General features: G+C 35.1%; 1 protein-coding gene across 2 annotated transcripts in view; it reads left to right on the top strand.

Annotated features, from left to right (window-relative positions):
* The window catches only part of LOC131846302 (monocarboxylate transporter 4-like), a 46,665-nt gene extending 26,073 nt beyond the window's left edge, over window positions 1-20,592 (top strand). For both annotated transcript variants that reach the window (XM_059195569.1, XM_059195570.1), the window contains exons 2-5: window positions 13,195-14,868; window positions 18,210-18,443; window positions 19,574-19,856; window positions 20,366-20,592. In XM_059195569.1, the coding sequence (XP_059051552.1) occupies window positions 13,297-14,868; window positions 18,210-18,443; window positions 19,574-19,856; window positions 20,366-20,556 (2,280 nt within the window). In that variant the 5' untranslated portion in view covers window positions 13,195-13,296 and the 3' untranslated portion in view covers window positions 20,557-20,592. The remainder of the gene's footprint in view (window positions 1-13,194; window positions 14,869-18,209; window positions 18,444-19,573; window positions 19,857-20,365) is intronic.
* Window positions 20,593-24,889: the final 4,297 nt, after the last annotated feature.

The following is a 24,889-nucleotide window of genomic DNA, read 5'->3' as shown; positions in this document are numbered from 1 at the left end:
TATCGATGCCAGCCGTATTAATTTCGTTGCTATCATTTCGCGGATATTTTAAAGTAGAATGTTGACTCTTTATTTAACATGGTTGCGATAACGGTCTGTCATTTAATTTATGCCTATTTATATCATATTTGCATATTTTCCTATAGTATATTATTAAGTATTATTTTAAATTGTGTTTATGTAGATTGATTATAATATCCTTACTTTAAATTAATTTCTGAATATAATGTAATAAAATAATTCTTAATTGTAATCTTATTAATTGATCCCATACGTAATCACAATTACTTTATATAGGGTTATGGTAGTGGGTAAATCGTAAAGGTTATTTTTATTTTAGCTAATTCGTACAATACTGATCTGCCTTCATTCTCATTTTATCATCCTCTGCTAGTACAAATGTTGTCCCTTCAGTGTAAACTGTTTGAGCAGATGCTTGTACTATTACATTATCATCCTTAAAAAAAAACAATCTTTGCTTTTGTCTTTTCGCTAAGCATGTCCAAAATGCCAAATCAAGCAATTATTATATGTAGCATCATTTGTACTCAGTAGTCTGCTCATTCTCCAATAATCAAGTCTAGAACATTAAAGAGCTCAGCATAGACATCAAACTTATCGGCGGGCGGGGTGGTGACGTCATACTAATCATTATCGGTCTACGACCCCGGGTCACCTGATTACAATTCGTTATTACTATTTTATTAATAACCATTATCACAAATTTAACAGTTTTTGCAACAATGATAACCGAGAGATTCGTTTTGTCATGTACGTTTCGATCAGTATTGATCTCAGTTTATCCGGCTCGAAGGACTAATTTATACGACCCAACTATAAAAGTTTTATAACTTTTTTTATAAATATCTATAATAATAAAAGTGCTTCGTAACTATACTTATCGATATTTTAGCGTGGTAGACTTTGTACAATGTCGTCTTTGTGGCCACTTCCATCTCACATATTTCAGCCACTAAATAGCTTGCTAAGTAAGATAGGTTTTAGAAGCTTTCGACCGATCCCCCATCCGATTCAAACGGGGATCTAAATTACGACGACTTGAGCCGAGGTTGGAGCTCTCAGACTAAAGTCGTATCTATCATGCAGGAGTTGGCCTTCAGCCGCTCCATAAGTTCTTCTGCGAGTTTGGTAGCATTACAATAGTTTGAAAAAAAAAAAACGGATATATGTTACCTTAGTACTCTTGAATGGCATGGTGTGAGGAATTACAGAGGAGTTTGTAATACACGAATTATAATAAACTCCATACTTCAAACTAAAAAAACATTGTGGAACTAACCCACAAAAGAAATATATATTGTAGATTACAGGCAGTCCTACAGTGCAGATCCTAGTTCAGACTCCAGAATTTTACAAGAAGCAACTATTGTTTTACTTGTAAGTGCAAATATAAATTGGATCTTTGTGAGTAGTAAATAAAGATTATTATATAAGGACCTCTTAGGACCTCGTAGGTATCTTTGGAGATCCTTAAGAAAATAATTGTAAGTACAGCAGTAAATGAAACGAACAATGTAATGTACTAAATGACAAATTCGCGAAGATTAAAGGTTACGTCATCAAGGGTTTGTTATTAACGAAAACCCTTCATCCCCTTGTTACTTGGTTGCGCAACATTCGGAACTGGCTCTCTGCCAAATAGCCGATAAATTCACCCGAATTTGACATTTACGCTATTGGAGATAAGATTCAATTTGTGTGTAGTTTTATTGAGAGGCAGTGGAATGATAGTCGTAAATCAGTAGTTGGGGAAACGTGCTTATTTTCTGAAATTCTGCCATACTATTGAATTCAGTGATTTTCAAGGTTTTCTGATTTGCTCTACCTTTTATTGGATAATCTAGTGAGAGTAGTAGAACAAACTGCTGACGCCAACCGACCGCTGAAAGTAAAGCACTGAGGTCGTCAAATATAACATAGAATCTTAAGCAGATTAATTCCTTTTAGTGCTTAGCACACCTGGGACCACTTAATGTAGTTGGTGCCATAATAGCACAAGTAGGTCTCTCACTTACGTTACTTGAGCGTGACGCAAGGCAAATAGTAAAACACTTTAGAATTCACGAGAGCGAACCCTCTTTACAGGTTATATGAAACCATTTCGCCATTTACTTCGCTCTCTATTTATTGAGAATGTTCTTAAAGTCTAGACTTGAAATATATGGTCTGGCCTAAAATAATTCTTACGACCGGAAATAATGGGATAATGGAAAAGGCAAGGCAATTGTAATGCCGTGAAAGTTTGGAAAAGGCATGAGTTTGGGTAAATCGTAATAACACGTATTGATTTTCCGTGAAGTGTGTTTGAATATAAATTTAGCGGTGTCGAAAGCATAAATCGTAGTGGTAAAGACAGTACTCAATTGAGTGACTAGCGACGTCCTGTTGAAGTCTCTAAAGTGGGTAATGAGCGATAAAACAATAGACGACGCGTGGCAAGCGCCGGCGTCCTGAGTTTTATTGCTTGAGTTTGGGTACCAGTTTAGTTGTCCACAACAGTAATTGCATTTTGAATCAAGTTGAATACCCCGATGGAATTATTGATAGAAAAAATGAGCAACACCATAGACAATAAAAAAGGCTGAGAGTATGTGTTAGATAACGAACTATATCTCTAGGTGCTTGTAACAATGGCCAATACTAGTAGACGATGTATAGAAATAGAAATAATCTTTATTCAAATAGACCACCTTCCAGCAATGGTATTTCCGAACCGAAACGACATATAAACTTTTAAGAAAAAGCTTATTCCTTCTTAAAAGGGAACGCACTTGCAATTCATCTGGTGTTACGGGTGTGGGTGCTCATGGGCGAAGGTAGTCATTTACCACCAGGTGAGCCGCAAGCTCGTTTGCCCTATATAGTACCCCTATAACATAAATATTTCATGACACTAATCAATCCCATTAATATGCGTAATAAGTCCGTAGCCACGACAACGACTCGACTTAAGTTTTGATGAAGTTATTCAACGACGTTACACTTAACTCTTCTTTCATTTAAACTTTTGCACCGAAATGTTTCTCTTACAAGTTTTAGAGATAAACTTTCTCAACAACATTTCTCTAGATGAGTTTATTGCCTGTTCTTTTTAACCATCTTTTGAAAATAATTGCAAGCGGGACGTAAAAATCAAAATCTAATTGGCCCTCAGTTATGTTGTTATGTTGATATATGGCCTTACCATCCAGTTCGGCTAGTTGCTTCAGTTCAAAAGAATTGTCACAAACCATACTGTTCATTTATTATGTTGTAAACATATCATCTGTAGTTAGTTGGTGTCAATCTTCTAAAAGATTTTCAATATAATATTAATATCTCAGAACAATTTACACAGTGCCTTCTAGATACAAGCTAAGTAGATCTTGTGTTATATAGACTAGCTCATATGAATAAATAGATACATTTTTTTAAGAAATACATAATCTATAATCTCAGGATAATACACACAGCGCCATCTAGATCCAAGTTAAGCTAGCTAAAGCTTGTGTTATGGCTACTAGATAACTAATATAATTCTTTTTCCTAAATACATACATACATATTATACAAAGAAAACATCCAGACCGATACAAACATACTGGTGAATATAAATGTTTGTGCCGTGTGAGGAATCGAACCCGCGACCATCGGAATCGAAGGCGGTGTATTAAATCTCTAGACCATCGAATCCTTATGTATTTCATACATAATGCAGCAGTACATTATCGATTTAATTGGCCGACTGATATTTGAAGGTCTGCCGGCGCTGTAAGATTGCGTATCTCTCGTGTTGCCAAATATTGGCATTATTTATAATGGTTGACGTAAATGGATGGCTGGAAGACGGCCAGTCGCCAAGCGTCAGCCCGAAATGTCTCTATGACATATTTGTACACGAATTGTCCAATAGCACAATGTAAACATTGCGGAATGTGGGTAGGCGTGTTTTATTTTTATAAATTTATTTCTATTTATTTATTACTAACTGTGCCTGCGGGTTCATCTGCTTTAAATTTAAAAATTTCAATAAAAATATAGCCTGTGTTATTTTACTGTAAAGTTTCATCAAAATCCGTTAAGTAGTTTTTGCGTGAAACAGTAACAAACAGCCATACTCACATACTTTCGCGGTATTATTATTATTAAGATAGCAAGCAAAGTCTATTACTCATAAATCGATTACTGAATGAAGAGCGTGCATGGCAATAGTTGTTTATGCACTGGATTTTCATTTAATGTTAAACATAGACACCTATATAAATAGTATGTAAACTGGCTTTAAAAAAAAGTTATTCAATCGAGTTTCTTGCCAGTTCTTCTCAGTTGGATCTATATACTGAACTGAACGGTTGGAAAAAAATTATAATATAAAAAATATGACGTTTATATACTTCCTGGACGAATATTTCTAGACTAAAATTAATCAAATCGGCTCAGCCGTTTCCGAGTTTTAGCGAGACTAACGAACAGTAATTCATTTTTATTTTATTGGAAAATGTACTCGATGAAGATTGTAAATGGCGTTATATAAATCTGAGAAAACTGCGTACGACTGAGAGTGCATTGAACCCACCGCCTCCGCATTTTAGGTATCTGTACTATCTGTATATTTATCCATACTAATATAAATTCGGAAGTATGTCTATTACCTTCATAGTCGATTTGATATGGGGCCATTCAAGTATTTGTAAGCAGATTTATTACAATTCTTTACACCCCATAGGATGTGTATATAGTCGTTTCTCTACTATGTTGATATGTTCTATAGACGTTTTAAAGTAAATATTGATCTTTATAATTTATAAATGTTAAAGTTATTTTTTAAATTTATTTATTTATGTATAAACAAAAAAAAAATTGTTGATTTTAAAATCTTTTGTTTACGGCAGGATGTGTATATAGTCGTTTCCCTACTATGTTGATATGTTCTATAGACGTTTTAAAGTAAATATTGATCTTTATAATTTATAAATGTTAAAGTTACTTTTTTAATTTATTTATTTATGCATAAACTAAAAAAAAAACTTGTTGATTTTAAAATCTTTTGTTTACGGCCTATCTGATGGTAAACAGTTATCGTACATGCCTAAGCCACAGTTCAGGTTGTGATGGTAAACAGTTACCGAGCGACAGTGTAAGTTGCAAGTTTTAGCTCCCAGTTTTCAATTTTCAATACAAACATCGTTACACCACCAAAATTATATTTCTTTGGCCGTTTATTGCTCGAATTTAATTAATATCTAAAGTTCATTCGTGAACTTGTTACTAAGGAAGTGGGAAGTGTGTCCGAACGCCGACCATCCGCCGCGGCCTTCCGCCGACCAGTCAAGGTCCGACCCACAATTTGCAATATTTGTAAACACTTTACCTATTTCTGTCCAACGCCAGCTGTGTCCGCAGTAGCTCGATGCGGTCTTAGAATATTCATAATTTGTTGTTATTAAATTAGATGAATTTAATTAAATTTCTACCTAAAAAGTAGAGGTACACGGTATAAACTCGTCTGCATGGCTACCTGTCTCATTTACATAAGATTCTATCTATAAAAGTATATAGAGGATAGAATTGATTTCTTTATTTGTTAAGACACACGGAGATTGACAGACAGATGTATTCCACTTTAATTTTGTGTGTGACAGTTAAATAAATAAATAATAGACTTTTGAGTTGAATAAGTAATTTTCTATCACACAGGCAGACGATTTTTTCTCTTATCTCCACAGACATAGAGTCTATGTATCTTTCGCTTTTAATCGTATCAAATCAATATTTCAAATCTGGCTATATCTATATTTAGACTTACTGATAACAAATTAAAAATTGATACCAGAGATGGTAGACTTACTCCCTACCATTTTTGGCCCCATCAAAATCAAAACAGCCGTTTCAAAGATTAGAAAGAAAAAACAGACAGACATTTTTTTTTATGTATCGTATGCTTAGTGAAAAGTTGTTAATTTGAAATTACAGAAGGACATTTCAATTTTATATATCTGTATATGAAGTTTGATATGTACATAGAAATTCAATGTATTCATATTTTGTATGACATCAAATAATGTTTTTCAACTGCAATCCGAGTAGTTTTATACAGCATGCCAAGTTTTCTGTTTGGCTGATATTTTACACTGTATTTGGTTATTTATAGCGCAGCATATTCGTTATGTACATATGATTTACATGTGTAAGAAGCACTAATTATGATGACGACTTAGGCTTTGAAGCCGGCTACCGCAAGGGTTAAAAGGGCCTTTTAGAATGCATTAACACTCACCTTCACTGCTTGCAGCTTCCCCCCAGGCCCAACTAAGACCGAGTTAAACCCATTTCTAATACAATTCATTTTACTGGCTCACCCAACGAAAGAGGATTATTCGATTTTTTTTTTCGGACTACTCTAATGCTGTTGGCCGCAGCTGGCCTTTACAGCTTCACCGGACGTTAGGGGCCGAGTGCAGATGGCACTCCAAACCCGCGGAAGGACTTATGGAGCGGCTGAAGGCCAACTCCTACCTGACGGATGCGACCTTAGTCTGAGGGCACCACTAGGGGTTCGAACCTCGGCTCAGGCCGTCGTAATATCGATCCCCGTTTGAATTGGACGGGGGATCGATCGGAGGGGATAGGATTATTCAACTACCGACCTTCGTATTTATAGACCGAAGTCAGTGTAGTAGGGAGAGAGGCGGGGTAATAGTTATCTTATAACAAACAACTTAGTTCGGTCTATAAATACTAGATGGCGCTATTTACAATATTTGTAATAATCTTTACATTGGGTACTTCATTAGTACTAAACACAAACTACCTTCTTTTAATATATTTTTAAAATATCGGATTTTTACACAATATTGATATGAACTCTAACACATGTTTTTATGTTAAAACTCACTATGGACTGTGAACAATACGAATATTAATATCTTCATAACTTTCACAGCGTATATAGGCTTTTGAGCTATATCCGGACTCTGTTCCTCCAATACCTCGTTCAGAGGCGAAGTACAACCTTTAGCTAGCTTAACTTGGGTCTAGATAGCGCTATGTCAACAGTCCTAAGATTATCTATACATCTATACATGTAAATAAAATTGCAGTGTCTGTTTGTAACATTGAAATAACCGTTTTTACTACATGCATATGAATATAAATACGGTATATACACCTATATAACATTTTTTACAATTTTTGTCTGTCTGCCTGTCTGTTTATTCCGGCTAATCTCTGAAATGGCTGGATCGATTTTGACGGGAAAAGTCCAATAAAAGTATTGGCAGGTAGCAGATGTAATAAAGAGTAACTTAGGCTACTTTTATTTTAGAAAAATAAAAGTAGTTAAATTCTACGCGGGCGAAGTCGCGGGTACAGTTTATAATGTTAGTATGGATCTCAGACTCAAATTAGAAGCAAATAAAAAAAAAATTAACATTAATTCCGAATGTCTGTCACTATGGGGTAAATTTTTAAAAGGTATAGAAACCCTTTGTATGTGACGATCTCATGTTGCTTTAGTCACCTAGGGGTACCCGAGATATAATTATTTTTACGCATATGGCCGGGCCGGTTTGATGTGACGCAACTGCGGGGGACAATACTTTGTCCTTTTCGTTGTTATTTATTTCATTTGTATATTATATAGTCCTACCTACACTCTAGGTAGATATATATAGTATATATATATCTACCTAGAGTGTAGGTAGATATATATATACTATATATATCTACCTACAGTTTAACGATATAAAAATTGTAAAGTTATATGTACAACTAGCTTTGTATTTTATTTATTTACTAGCGATTTCTGCGACTTCGCCCGCGTGAAAATTGACTTTATTTTTCTAAAATAAAAGTAGCCTAAGTTACTCCTTATTACATCAGCTACCTGCCAATAAAACTCCCGTCAAAATCGGTCTATCCGTTTCAGAGATTAACCGTAACAAACAGACAGACAGACAGGCAAAAATTGTCGAAAATGTTATTTTGGTGTATGTACCGTATTTATACTCATATGCACGTAGTAAAAAACTGTTATTTCAATATTACAAACAGACACTCCAATTTTATTTATATGTATAGATTAGGAAAAATCACGCGGTGTTACCACGTTATATTTATTTTTATTCAGTTCACGATATTCAATATTACTAAAAATAAATATATCGTGGTAAGATCCCGTGATTTTTCCTAATTAAAAACCGCGTCAATTTTAAAACAGTACATTGTAAAGTTGTTCTAAAAATTGTAAGTTAATACTTACCCATGTGTTAAGTTATAAAATGAAATAAAAGCTAGCAAGTTATAATGTTATTATGTTGAAAAAAGAAATAGTAAAAATGTAGTGCTTCTGCCGCCAAGTCTAGTTCGTTCGCTCGCAGTCTAGTTTCGAATTGAATTATAACTATCTGAATTGACGATATCTTTATATCCTATAAAAGCCTTCCAGATATGGCAGAATAAATATGTTTTATATTATACTTCAAGGTATGCTAGATCATATCTATAAATAAATAAAATATTCAATTGAGTTTCTTGCCAGTTATTCTCAATTGGATCTATATACTGAACTGGACGGTAGGGAAAACAATTATAATATAAAAAAAATTACGGTCATAAGCGGCTAAAATGTCGTAGATGAATAAATGATATTTGAATTTTTGAATTTTAAAGGAAAAAGAAAGGAAAATAGGCCAGACTCTATACATGCAAACGCTATTATTAAAACTCTACAAGGCAATAACTTTTTAAATCAGGAGTAAGTCCTGGATTAGTAAAAGCTAGTTTGATACTAATTAGGACAATTCCCACAGCGCCATCTTGTTTTAAACTAAGTAGAAATTGTAGTATGGGCACAAAATAACTGATAGAAATATATATTCGTTTATGTAAATACATGAATAGTGTAAATATAAAAGACCAGGTATGTATCATTAATACAAATAACATACAGTCATACTGATAAATACAAGTGTTTTTTCTCATCCGTCATACTCGTGAACAGGTGCTGCGGACCCGACTGGTCTGTTCGAGTTACGAACACTGATTAGTGATTAGCTTTAACAATAGCATACGATGGTCCCTCTATTTTCCCAAATTTAAATTTAAAAATGAATCTGTATTATTGTATACGTGTACAACGTTTATTTGAAAAGAATATGAGCTGAGTTTCTTGTCAGTTCTTTTCATCTCGAAATCATTACGGACTGACGGTAGATTTGATATATCATAAGAGTCTGTAATAGACCTACATGAATAATTCTGAATTGAATTGTATTGTATTATGCGAGAACTGGACTCACGACTATCGGCATTTAAGACGTCTGGAACTCCAGCGTCTTTTCCCAATGTACACTAATCTTCTGAGCAGCGAGGTCGACCTGAGTTTGTAGGTACTAGGAACCTTCTGCATTTCTAGCAGGAGCTTGGCTGGCTTTTATAATAATCTTGGATCTAGAATATAATCAACTATTTTTAAAATATTTGCAAGGATATACAGTGTACAACGCAATACGAGACTCAATATCTTTATCATTATCATTAAATAGTATAAAACAAAGTCGTTGTCGCTGTTTGTCCGTCCCTATGTATGGTTAAGTCTTTAAAACTACGCAACGGGTTTTTTTTAATAGATAGAGTGATTAAATAGGAAGGTTTATATGTATAATACATGTCCACCCAGGCAAAGCCGGGTTGGGTAGCTAGTATAGTATAAAACAAAGTCGCACGTTTATCTATTTAATTACGCAACGGATATTAATGCAAATTTTGAACAATCGATAGAGTGATTCAAGAGGAAGGTTTATATGTATAATACATGGGTGTTATGGTATAGAATAAGTCTAGAAATTAAAAAAATTGTAATGTATCCGTGTGAGGCCGGGCGGGGTCCCTATGTATGGTTAAGTCTTTAAAACTACGCAACGGATTTTGAAGCAATTTTTTTATAGATAGACCGATTCAAGATAACAAAGGTAACAATAGTGAATTAAATGGCGAGTAGCTAGTTTATTATAAACGTAAGTAGGTTTACAATAATAAATCATTGAAGTCCCGGCGGTGCTATATAATAGTAATAATAGTAATAGTAATCTCAGGACAATTAACACAGCGCCATCTAGACCCAAGTTAAGCTAGCTAAAGCTTGTGTTATGGGTCCTAGACAACTGATACAAATACATAGATATTTTTTTTTTTCCTAAATACATACATATTATACATAGAAAATACCCAGACCGATACAAACAATCATACTCATAAATACAAATGTTTGTGCCGTGCGAGGAATCGAACCCGCGACCATCGGTCGTAAAGCGGTATGCTAGACCGCTAGACCACCGAGGTCGTCAATATATATATCAGATAGTTTTTTTTATTACAAATGTATATAGTTTTCTCTTATATCTTTTATTATAGAGCTAGACCCATGAGACGTTGATTTATGTTCCGCCGTTGACCTGGTTTCATAGGAAACAGGTCACACGTTGCAGTGCCTGCGTTTGATGCAGGATAACAGGGGGTTTTAACATAAAACCGCCGAGATAAAAGCATGCTTTCAACTTTCATCGACGTGCATTTTTTATAAAGGATACCGTAATGAGGTCAGAGACGTGCTTTACTAGTTACTTGCTGGCCTGTGGTTTTACCTCCATGAAGCCTATGTGTTATTCTGATGTATAGCTATATTACTGTAAAGTTTCATCAAAATCCGTTGTGCAGTTTTTGCGTAAAAAAGTAACAAATATTGATCCATCCGTCTATCCATATGTACTCACAAACTTTCGCGTTTTTAAAATTAGTAATATGTCTACTGCTTGTAATTGAACTTTTATGTGTGTACTAAAATAGAAATAAAAATTTCTATCTATCTATCTATCTACCTGAACAATATCAGCTAGAATATGCCAGACGGAATTTAAAAAATTACTGAATTTGTTTTTATTTTTTTATTTATTTTCACACTTTTTTGCAATAGAATAGTAAAAAAAATGTGACGCAGATAAAAGGCTGATAGGTCCTAATAATACTAAATATAATCCACTCAAAACTCTATTAGATACTAAAGGAAAATATGTCATGTCAAAATATGTCAATCACCTTATTATTTTTAACCAAGGTAGACTATATGATGACGTCGTCGTCAGCCGCTAAGCAGCTTGTATTGTAAGATCTTCGGTTAAGGCAATCTTAAGGCAGTTATTTAAAGGATAGGATAGGATGATGCCTGACATTTATATCTTCTGGTATGGCAACGCGTATGTGCCACGGGCGTCGTGTCATAACAATTATTCTCTGCACTATCAATAGTGTACTTGTAGAAAATGCTGCATGGTAAAACGTAGTCGAGAGTTTAAGGTCAGCCAAATGTACTATTGTATTGTGTCCATTAAAGTTAAAGAAATAAAGTAAATTATTGTGTCATATTTATGTTGATAGGTGACGTTTATCACTTACGAAGGTAGGTGGCGTGCTCAGAATGTTGTGTACCTGTCGTTTGTTTTTCTTGCCAAGAAATAACAAGACGATAATAATATGTTGTTGTAAAAGCCCGTATATTGCTATAACTTAGGTTGTACTAGTAAATCTTAGGATCTACCAACGTGGTTCTAATGTTAGCGTAATAAAAAAGCAATGTTTCTTACGGCTTGTACCACTTATGCGCACCCCTAATGCTTCGGAGTTAACGTTAGAAATTTAATGTTCTTTTTTTTAGGATATTTTCACATATTGTATATTTATTTGATTTTGAATATCTCTCTCTTTTTCACTCCCAAAAACGTAAACTCAAAAAACATTGCAGATACTCGTATGTATATAGAATATATATGTGACCTTATTGGTTTTTATTATCTATAGAGACTAAATAAGTTTCTCATCCGAGCGTCGCGCAGCAAATTCCGTTCACAGATATCTGGGCTTACAAAAGGTCGGCCTTATTGAAGAGGCTACACTTTCTTCTAATAGGTCAGACAGGCTTTTGTTATGTGTTATTCGCAAATTATACTATTGGAATATAAGATATTTTTCTATCACGTTAGAAACTTTAAATGGGGTATTTAGAGATAACAAACTTGAATGTAACGTAACTATGGATTTTACTGTCACGGAAGATCTTTCCCAGACACAGACACAATTTTTGGTTACGGCCAGATTGCAACTCCTAACCAATCCATAATTATGAGTCGATGTGGTGCACCATATACCACCACACTAATTCTTAATGATTTCTAATTAAATCAATATGATTCAAATAACAGTCTAGGGATCTTTGGACTCAACAATGATTTTGTCGTACATATTAATAGTCCGCCACGATGCGTTCTTCAACATCAACCAGCGTCTCATTGTCCAGCAATCATCGAAGTAACTGGAGACGATTTAGCACTTTGAACATCCGTCGCAAGCAATGAACTATTATCTGCATTGAATAGACATACGTACATTGAACGTGATTGATGAGACTCTTGGCTTCCTAGCCCGAGGAGGTCCTACCTATGTTGTTGTCAATGTTGTTTTGAATTTATATAAATTGATAAAGAATAATAATTTTAACAATTTGGTACCTGAAGGTTGAATTAAATTAATGATGCTTTAGTCTCGTGATAAATTGCGTACTTAATTTTCGTTAATCAAGTTATGTTTGATAAGGCCTTCGACTTTGTTTTAACGATGTCGCATTAGCCTCCGAATCTTGGACTCTTTAGTTCATACAATTTTACTTTCAGACTTTATGGGCATTCTTATAGGCAACTAATTTCATAGAATGGTATAGAAAATCATTTATTCAAATGTAAGTTACATTGAAGCACTTTTGAATAGTAATCACATTTTTTTTTAATTTACCGCTCATCACAAGAAGAACGAGCAAGACACTTGCGTGTTGCTCTTTTAAATAATTTTATTGTTACTTTACATTTTAAGTTGAAGTGTGTGAATACAAACTACCAATTCATTTTAATTCTATTTCAATTCAATTTAATACTACGACTATGATAATAATATTTTTTAATTACCAGCACATTCAAATTAGAAACTAGTGGCCCATGTATTTTTATAGTAAAGAATTACAAAGTGTGAACTCAAATTATACAGTTTAATTTTATCAGTTAACCTTTGCTCTTATAATTCAATAACCCCGGCTCGTAGGAATTATAATGTACATTTTCTAAAGTGACATGTTCGTTTCTCATATTCCAGCATGAGGTCACGGCAGTGGGGTGGTGTCCGCATGGAAGCCCGGCGGACTGGTGATCACGCGCTGCACACGCTGCGAGCGCAGTTCCGCCGCGCCCTGCCGGAATGGACCGCGCGTGCCTCCCGCCACCGCCGGACTGCGCGAACTATCGGCCGATCCAAGGAGGACCCCGCGAAACCCCTGATACCCCAGCCCCGTCCGCGGAGGCCTTAAACGACCCAGAGACTCCGCGGCCCGCGCCGCGCGCGCTTCCCTCTATTCCCGAGAGCGAACCTCTCCTCCGCGACCCGCTCAGTGTCAGTGCTATCAGTGATAATGTTTCGCGGAAAACGAACGGTCGTGCCCTTCATGTGCAGTTTGATGCGCAGTCGCCTCCGGCGCCCGTATCCGTCTCCAGCTCTAGTTCGAGTTCTTCCGACGACGAGGATGTGTCGATTGCGGAAGCTCGGCCCCCGGACGGTGGATGGGGTTGGGTAGTTGTATTCGCTTCCTTCATGGTGAACCTCATCGCCGACGGAATTACCTTTAGTTTCGGCGTCTTCTTCCCTCATTTCCTCGAGTATTTCGGCGAGGGAAAAGGAAAGACGGCATGGATCGCGGGGATATTCATGGCAATGCCCCTTCTCTCTGGCCCAATTGCCAGTTTTTTAACGGATAGGTATGGATGTCGACGCATGACCATATTTGGCTCTATTCTGGCGACCATCGGATTTGTTATTTCCGCATTTGTAGACAATATGGAGACTCTATTTTTGACATTCGGCATTATGGCCGGCTTTGGTTTGAGCTTGTGTTATGTAGCGGCAGTAGTCATAGTTGCTTATTATTTTGAAAAGAAACGTTCCCTTGCTACTGGAATTTCTGTCTGTGGGAGTGGTATTGGAACTTTCATATTTGCTCCACTGACAAATCTCTTACTGGACGAGTACGGTTGGCGTGGAACCACACTAATATTAGCGGGACTATTCCTAAATATTGCTGTTTGTGGAATGCTCTTTAGAGATTTACCATGGACAACTACGATGAACGAGGAGAAAGCTAAAGAAAGGAAACGTAGACGAGAAAGAAAACGACATAAGCGATACGGCTCTTCTGTTGATAGCTTCTCAGATAGTAAGAGCAGTGCAGCTGGTTCGACTAAAGTTGATAAAGTGGATGTTGAAGCCGTAGTGTCACCAATTGTTCCTCAATTTAGCTCTTTAGTAGACTTACCAACTTTCATGACTGGTGGTGAAGGCATTTCGCTTGAGGTGTTCGAGTTGATGTCAAATAAAGGTCGAGCATATGCGATACTGGCTCAGAATTATCCTGGTGTAATGTTGCCATCTAGAAGCTTCAGCGACAGTGGAAGACTTCATGAGCAGTCCCCACCTAGAGCTTTAATGTCTCCTACCACACCTGGGGCTATGTCACCCACAGCTACACGAGCTCCAGAAAGCAATAACACATCAGCCCCTCTGAACGATAAAGCGGCTATATCGCTCTGGTTGAGACGACAAGGAGCGACGGGTGCTTCTGTTTCCAAGAAACCTCCGGCATTTCTTAAAGATCTAAGGGTACATAGACATTCCCTTACCTACAGAGGTGCTATGTTGAATATCAACAGATACAGGCTTCGAGCTTCTTCTTGTCCCAACATCTTCAGGAACTCAATGACCACCATTGCTAAAGAAAAGGTAGGTACAATATCTTAAAGTTTCTTATTTTTTATTTTCATAATTTTGTTATTATAATGGTAGATATAAGTTTTCTGCCCAAGTTTCAGCCAAGTTCGTAAATTGTCACAATTTTTTAACAACATGTATGAATTATGAGTATTATGAAAGTAGACAATTCAAGAGATAGACATATGTAAATATATTAGCTATAGATACTTTATTATTTCTACCTATACCGTAAAGAATTTGTGGATAGATTAACTGGCAGGACTCAGATATATATTCCCGAAAAAAAAACTACAAATCTATCAGTTTTAAATCTTCCTTGTACTTCCATATTACGATACCTTATACGCCATTCTCATGATTAAAAAGGGCTAAGAAAGAACTAATATTTTGTGGTTGCTTTTATTTATATACAATTGATGCAGTATATTGTATATGGCGTCATACATTATGTTGGATTACGAATCCTTATGAATTAATATATAAAAGAGAGAGTGGACTGTATTTATTAAAAAGAAAATAATTAATGGAAAAGGAAGTAAAAATACGATTTCGACCTGGAAGAACGTCTTCCACACTCCGAACACCCCAAAGTAAGCAATGTAACACCAAACTTACCTTTGCTCAGGAACGTCCCGATGTGCGTGGCCACTAAACAGTACTACACGTACTGTTTAGTGGCCACGCACTCTAGAGTGTATATTTTCATCAAAAACATATATATTGTGTTAAATAAATCATTAATTATCTTGTTTTATATAGATAAAAATACGGAGCGTCCTTTTAGTTCCAGTTCTTATTTATCAATTGTTTTATTATTCTTTTTTTGAAATTTAAGTGGCCACATGTTTTTATATGTGGCCAGTATCACCGAGCGCCCTTTGCTCCAGTGAGCAACCCGGTGATACAACCTGCTTAGACTAAGGAGGTTCTGAATCCGGAACACATTACATACGTGTTATAATAATAATAATAATAACTTTATTGTGCAAAAAAACAAATACAAAAGGTTATATATCTATATTAATTCATATATAACAATAGTTCTTAAAACTATTTGTATATTATATATATATATATATATACTAGCTGTACCCGCGACTTCGTCCGCGTAATATAGTGACCTTGAGCAAATAATAAAAAATATATATTAATAATCTAACCCAATAAAAAGTTTCATGGTTCTAGCTTCAAAAATGAAATTTCCATACATAATTCCATACAATTCAATCAACAGCCAAAAACTAAGTTTCAAACTACTATCTTTAAAATGTACTTCCATACATACCATACATACATTACATCTCCCCTTTCAACCCCTTATAACCCTTTTTCTTGTTTTTTTTAATGCTACTTATATTAGTGTCATCATGTACCAATGATAAGATGTCGCTATACTGTAACCATTTATGGCTGAGTCCTGTGGCGGTAGGAACTGATATTTTCTCAACAGCCTAAAAAATGGGTTTCAAGTTTCTAGCTTTAAAAAATGACAATACGTGCATACAACATTTTAACTCCCCTTTTGACCCTTACAACCCATTTTCGTTAATTTATATTTAATCAATACGCAAAAAAATAAGATTGAAGCTTAAACTTTTAAAAAATTCCTCTTTCAGTCTCTTATAACCCTTTTTAGCATTAAAAAGTAACCTATGTCCTATCTCAAGATCTAGACTTTAAATTTCATTTAAATCAGTTCAGAAGTTTTGGCTTTTAAGACAGACAGACAGAGTCACTTTCACTTTCATAATATTAGTAAGGTATTTATTAAATAAACTGACCCAAAAAAGCGTAAGAAAAAAGCTTCATCGTTCTAGCTTCAAATATGACGAATTTCCATAAAAACTTTTATCTGCTATTTTATTTTACCCCTTGAATGGTGACAATGTGATATTTACAAATTTAAATGTCATATTTATTTATATTTAATAAACAGTTTAAACATTTCTTTAAATTCTTTTGAAAATTGGTGGTCCAGTTGGCCAATAACATAATAAAATTTTGTTAAATCAAAATAATAGATGTGATATTCTAAATTTATATCCCTCTATTGCGCGAACCATATCTCTGACTCTACTGGCCAGAATGGAGAAACGCGTATTCCGAACCTGAATAGCTCGGATGGAACGGTAGATGTTGTTTCTTCCAAGGAAATGTTGTTCATATGTATTGACAACATTTTTAATATTATATGTTGTTTTATTCTTCAAAAATATGAATAATATATTCTTACGCTCTTGTCCAAGAGCAGGGTCATCAGTTATAGGCTATACCAGGATTATATTTATGTATTTATAAAATAAAATTGCAGAGCAAACGTTTATTCATTTAAATTCATAAGGAGACAACGGATTGACAATAATGTGCGCGCTTTATACAAATACATATATTTATGACATATGAGCGTTAATAAGTCGCATATCTAGTACAATACTGGTGTAATTCAAAAAAATTTTTGAAAATAGACTTAATAACACAATTATAAAGTAGACTTTCCATATAATTTTTTAGTTAAGCTTATTATAATAAGTGTGTATTCAACCGCATAAAGATAACCTTGCATTACCATTTTCAACCCCTTACAACCCTTTTTTCGCATTAAAAAGTAGCCTATGTCCTTCCTCGGCGTCTAGACTATATGGGTACCAAATTTCATTTAAATCAGTTCAGTAGTTTTGGCGTGAAAGCGAGACAGACAGACAGACAGACAGACAGACAGACAGAGTTACTTTCGCATTTATAATATTAGTAAGGATATATATATATACTAGCTGTCCCGGCAAACTTTGTTTTGCCATATAAATTAATAACGCTATAAAAAAATAGGGGTTGATGATAGAAGGGTGAAAATTTAGGATTGTATGTATTTTTGTATGTTGTATCATAAAAAAATAGAAACTAAAAATATTGTCTAAAAATAAAAAAAAGAAATTTAGGGGTGGACTACCCCTAACCTTTAGGGGGATGAAAAATAGATGGCCTATTCTCAGACCTACTCAATACGCTCACAAAATTTCATGAGAATCAGTCAAGCCGTTTCGGAGGAGTATGGGAACAAAAACTGTGACACGAGAATTTTATATATAAGATATATATATGTGTGTTATACTATATATATTTAGTTTTAATGGAATGGTCGCTCATCATGACGAATTCACTAGGAATTCATGATGATGGTTTCCAGAAGGAACCGCGTCAACCTGACATGGTATATTGCAATGGGGTCATCAGTCCATTACTAACAATACCTTTCACCTATATGAACTTAGTGTAGGTAAGAAAATGATTGCAAAGCACTTACAATGGAGTGCCCCAGGACAGTAGTTCTAAATTGACATTATCCTTTCCAGGTTCAATGGTACGCAGGTCTCTGGGACTTTTGGGATCTAGTCGTGGACGTGCTGGATTTCTCCCACTTCCTCAATCCAGCGTTCCTGGTGTTCTCCCTGTCTAACTTCCTGCTGTACATGTGGTACGACGTGCCGTACGTGTATCTGACGCATAATGCAATGTCGATAGGATACACCGAGTCGCAGTCGTCGATGCTGATCTCGATTATTGGGATATTGAACATGTTTGGTGAGGTGAGTGGGCAATATACTGTTTTAAATTTGATGCAGTATTAAACAAAGTCGCTGTCGCTGTCTGTCCGTCCCTATATATGCTTAAATCTTTAAAACTACGCAACGGATTTTGAAGCGGTTTGTAATAGATAGAGTGATTCAAGAGGACGGTTTATATATATAATATATGTATACCCGTGCGAAGCTGGGGTGGGTAGTTAGTTACTTATATATGTAACAGACATATAGACAGACAGACAGAGATACTTATAATATTAGTAAGAATATTATATATTTGTGTCATAACAGAAATATTCAGTTGTATTGAGGTCAAACCTATTACTATGGTGATTTAGATAACGCACCAACTCAGATAACATTGTAACGATACATATCTGTACTAATATATAAATGTGAGAGTTGTGTGTCTGTCTGTCAGCCGAGTCTGCGGTCCGAATGCTAATTTAATAAAAGAATGGACTAATCAAAGGTGCTTATATTAAGTTTATTTGAATAATAATCATCATAATCTGAAGGAAGACGTCCACTGCTGAACAAAGGCCTCCCCCAAAGATCTCCATGACGATCGATCCTGCTCTGTCCTCGTCTATCGCCATTAACCAACCTTGACCAGATGTTAGGTCTTGGGTGTAAATCCATTTGGGGGGATATTGCTATAATCGCACGCTTGCCATGCGGGTTGGCGATCGATGATGGTAGTTACTCCAGTAGAACGCTGCTGCCAGTCCACTGGTCGAGGACTTCCTTAGTTTTTGCCTCTTACGACACCTACGGGGAGAGATGGGGTGGTGCTATTCTTACGGCAATACCTAGAGGGCTTTTTTTTTTTATAATACATGGGACAAACGAACATGCGGCTCACCTGATGGTATGTGATTACCGCCGCCCATGAGCACCCGCAACACCAGGGGAATTGCAAGTACGTTGTCGGCCTTTTAAATGTCGGCCTTTTAAAAAGGAATAAGCTCTTTTCTTGAAGGTTTCAATATCGTATCGTTTCGGAAATACCATTGTTGGAAGGTGATTCCACAATGTGGCTGTGTTTAAGTTATTTCTATTATTATGATGCTTATATTATTTATATTGTAAAATGAAAAATGTCTGCTGATATGGTACTTTGATTTCTTCAGATATTGCTGGGCTGGGTGGGTGACTTCGAGCGTGTGAACGCAAGCCTGGTGTACGCAGCTTGCATGGTCCTGTGCGGACTGGTGACGCTGCTGATGCCGCTGCTGCAGACGTACGCGACCCTCGGAGCCGCCTCCGGGGCCTTCGGGGCGTTCATAGCGGCGAACTACTCCCTCACCAGCATCATACTGGTGGAGCAGATCACGTTGGAGAAGTTCACCAATGCGTATGGACTGTTACTGCTGATACAGGGTGTGGCTAACTTGATTGGACCGCCTTTGGCAGGTTGGTGCCTCTAATCTATTACATTTTTTTATAGGTCAATTAACACAGCGCCATCTAGTTCCACGGTAAGCAGAGCTTGTGTTATGGGTACTAGACAACTGATATAAATACTTCGATACTATTTTTTGTAAATACATACGGAATATACATAGAAAACATCCAGACCGTCACAATCATACTCATGGATACAAATATTTGCACCGTGCGAGGAATCGAACCCGCGACCATCGGAAGTAAAATCAAATCATAAAAAAAGTCTTAGAACGCGATCTGTCTTCGTTACATCCACAATACAAGTTTACAAAGTAATATTAAAATAAAAAATTCAAAATATCTTTATTCATTCAGATTTGACATATCATAAAAATCTATAAGACATTTTATCTACCAGTTCAGAGTGCTTTCGAGCTAAGAAGAATAGGTGGGGACCCACATTGAGGTCAAACTGACATGGTACATTGGTAGCATCAGTCCACATTACTCATAATGCCTTTCCCTATCCATTTCAGGCTGGATCTACGACATAACTGGTTCGTACGACCTCTCGTTCTACATGGCCGGCGTGTTCATCGGCCTATCAGGCGTCATACTGGTGATACTGCCGCTCTACAACTGTACCAGGAAACAGAAACAAGACCAGACCGACGAGCCGCGGATAGGGAATGGTGATGTGAAACAGAATGGCAAGCTTTTGGTGTAAGCAATTATTTTTTAATTTGAAATTTTACGGCCTTGGAATGTTATAAAACACACTGCTGTTATTAAGGATACCTTACACTGTCATATCGGTTGAAGCCACTTCCTTTTAATTTGAAATTTTACGGCCTTGGAAAGAAAACAAAACATACTGATATTATTAACGGCATATTACGCTGTCATATGTTTTTATTGATAAAATAAAGGATTCTTGAACGTATTAAGTATATAAGGCTCTGAATATAATATACAGTGTCTACATGTGAACTAAGACAGGTTGATAGAATTATATGTGTATACATACATATATATATAGTGTGAGGATTGAATCTGTAATTATTAGCCACTGAAAGTTGAAGCAAAGTATGAAACCGCTATACCACCGAGCTCAGTAAATAAAAGTATTAATGTTCTAATATCGGTAAATGTTTCACACAATTTGTATTGTATAAGAATGAATTGATGTGAACATTTTCGTTAATGCTCCTTAGTTATGACTATACGATGCTCTATCATATGATAGTGTAATAAGCCCTTAATTATTAACTGATTAATGATGAAATGCTAAATGCTAAATTATTGTATAATGTCTAATGAAAAAATTTGAAAATCGAATAATAATTAAACAGTTGTTCGATTTTTAAAATCTTGTACTTTTTAATTTGTTTCTCGAATAATATTCTTCGGATTATTGCATTATGAGGAATGAAAATTTTTGAAAATCGAATAATGAATAAATTGTACTTTGATTTTCGAGTTCTTGTATTTTTTAATTTATATCTCGAATGTCATACTTGGAAGTTTTGGCGCCAAAATTTATTTCTTTTTCTTTTAGTCTGTGGACCTTTTGGCATACAGCTATAAGTGACTACATGTTGCATCATATGTGAACGAGTTATATAGTATTTTTTTTTGTCGAAAATTCGTGTTATGGAAATGTTAAAACAATTTAATATTAAGATAATAGTAAAGACAATTTTTTCCTAATTGCAGTATATGAATATAGTGAGTAAAACGACTAATCAATTTTTACTCCTATGGAGTGAGGAAATTTGAGGATACATTTGAAATGTAATTGTATAATTAGTATAGTTATCGAGGAATGATACTTTAATTATGTAATACTGTTGCTAACAATTCTCATTTGAAATTAAAATACTCTTTTTAATACAAATTTGTAAAGCTTTTATCAGTACGAAAATGTTAGTTTTACAATTTTGTATGGAATCATGTAAGAGTGGTTACGATCCAACTTGTATGGTTCCCAATTGCAACTGTCAAATGGTCTTATAATTATATAATTGCAAAGTATTTCAATGTATCATAATTGTTAGCAACTGTACTGTGTAATGAACAGAAATGAACAGCGGGTGCGTAATTATTTAACGGTGTTGCAATCGATTTTTTTATGAAACGGTAAATTGAAATGTTTCTTTTTTGTATTCTGTTTAGCCTTTTAAGGAAAGGGAACTGTGCCATTGGTTGACAATGCGTACGTGATCTAGGCGTGTATAGGCTACTCACCATTTACCATCAGACGGGCCTTATGTACATTTGCCAGCGATGTGGTATTAAAAAAAAATAAGATTCAATTTTACCTTAAAAAAATAAGATTCTACCTTAATGCTTTTTGATGTAATAATTGAGTCAATGAATGACATTTTTATATCACTATAATATCTCAGGATAATTAACACAGCGCCATTTAGTCCCAAGCTAAGCAGAGCTTGTGATATGGGTGCTAGACAACTGATATTAAAACATATATACATGTTTTTTGTAAATACATACATTATATACATCGAAAACGATAAAGTTATTTAATTTCGAAATATACGACCTCGTGTAAGTGAAGAAATGAGATAGCATATCTCGTGTCTCATCAAAACGTTGCAATTTAGTATTTATTGAAGTATATTCCTGTAATAAATAAATTTAATTGAGGTTTTCGGCATATATCTAAATCTCTTAAAATCAAACTCAAAATATCTTTATTCATGTAGGTCTATTACAGACTCTTATGATGTCAAATCTACCGTCAGTTCGGAATGATTTCGAGATGAGAAGAACTGACAAGAAACTCAGCCCTTATTATTTTGAAGCTTGTACGTGATTGCAAAATTACAGATTCATTTTTTCAATTAAATTAGTTTAAAAATAAACTCGTAACAAAACTAATTTATAGTTTCATTTGATATTCAAATTTGAACATTTAAAGAATTTATTTTATCGAATTAGGTGTTGTAAGGCGGAAGTTCATTTTATTACTTAGGGGGCGTTCAAGTAATACGTAACGCATTTTGGGGGCGGGAGGGGTTGCCTCGTAAAACGTTACGATGCGTTACAGCGTATTTCTTACAACACGTTACGTAACAAAACGCCAAAAATTTATAAAAAACAAAATACGCATGTGTTCCGGATTAAAAATTGCTCATTTTATTTAGTATTATTACCGCAAAGACGATTAAAACTATACCAAGTATAAAAACTATAACACAACTTTTTGCGACTTTAGGGTCAAAATGGTCACTTGAGTGTTACGTAACGTTTGGGGGGAGGGGGGTACAGAAAAACGTTACAGTGCGTTACAAGGGGAGAAGGGGGAGGGGGGGGGGGGGGTCAAAAATCTTAAAAAATTGCGTTATGTAATACTTGAACGCTCCCTTAATGGATTTGTATTATTTTGTTTCATTCCGCTACCATTAGTATGTGTGAGATCAGTACTGGATAATCTCTCGTCCCACTCACCGAACAGTCAACACTAGGCTTCCAGACTATATCCAAACTCTATTCAATGCCTGATGATGTCTAGTTCAGAGGCGAATCACGTGTCGCAATAATAATAATATCAGGACAATTCACACAGCGCCATCTAGACCCAAGTTAAGCTAGCTAAAGCTTGTGTTATGGGTACTAGATACTAATACATATACATATATATTTTTTTTTGTAATAACATAAATATTATACATAGAAAACACCCAGACCGATACAAACAATCATACTCATGAATACAAATGTTTGTGCCGTGCGAGGAATCGAACCCGCGACCATCGGTCGTAAAGCGGTGTGCTAGACCACTAGACCACCGAGGTCGTCAATGTCGCAATATGGATGTAGACTCAATAACGGTTAGAATTTGATCACCAATAGAGAAGGTCGTAACGCCTCCAGTAGCAGTGGTCAGGTTTCCTCACTGAATGTTTGTGGTCTCACATATATATGCTAATACAGGAATTAAACAAAATAATATAAATCCAGTATGTAATTAAAATAATTTATTCATTCACGCATACAGTTCCATCAAATTTTTATATATTTTTTAATTCTGTTCAGTTGAACAGAACTGACAAGAAACTCATCTGGTATATTACTGTATTTTTTTAATTTGTCTCATATGTTTAGTGTGTACAGAATTAGTGGTAACGGGAAACCAAAATCCAGATGTTCATGTAACTGAACCACTGTCGCCAAGAACTGAACTGGATATGTGAAAAACTGAACTCTGAACTTTTCATAATAAAATAATCACGTGATCGTGCAGTGTTTTGAATTTTTCAATTTTCTGAACACAGTTTTTAAAGTGGATAATTCGCATTTTGCTTTGGGAAATTGTAGTCAGTTTTTTTTAGTACTATTACTGACTTTTAGTTTAGATTACCTTTTACTGCTAATTCTGTATTTGAAACAAATACAGTATGTACAGAATATTGTAATATAAGATTTAAAATAGTAATCAAAAGAGTATAGTCTCTGTAAGTATTACTATAAATCAGTTATATGTAGGCAGGAACTATGACACTATATGTGCGCTGTACCATGGGGCAGGTGACAGTTTCATTAACGTTTCGCTCTTAAAAGTTGCCGTGATTTACAAATTATGAATTAGTATTTCAGCTGTATCACATCCGTAATATATTAAATGATTAATAACTGTATTAAGTAAAATTTTTTTTTTGTATTCCTTTATGTACACAACTGCAGATGTACCAAAAAATGTTTACAGAATGTTGGAGGGCACTGGCTTTCGTGACACAGGTTTCACCTAAATCGAAAGCCAGGGCTAACTATATTTAATTGTACCGTGCATTTATGAAGAAAATTTAATTATTATTAAAAAAAAAAGATGTAGCAATTGTTAAATGTGAAGTTAATCGCCCGCACCATGTTACAGCGCACTGTATCATAGTATATAATATTAAGTAACGAAACCAATTTGAATCTAACATTCTTCGAGTAATAATAGTATATTTCTATCATAATTATATTTATTTAAGACTAGCTGTACACGCGACTTCGTCCACGTGGAATTTTACATTATTTTTCTAAAATGAAAG

Source organism: Achroia grisella, unplaced genomic scaffold (genome assembly GCF_030625045.1).
Source record: "Achroia grisella isolate CSIRO2021 unplaced genomic scaffold, CSIRO_AGI_Agris_v1 utg509, whole genome shotgun sequence".
NCBI classification, from domain to species: domain Eukaryota; kingdom Metazoa; phylum Arthropoda; class Insecta; order Lepidoptera; family Pyralidae; genus Achroia; species Achroia grisella.
This window is presented reverse-complemented; position numbering and strand designations above follow the sequence as displayed.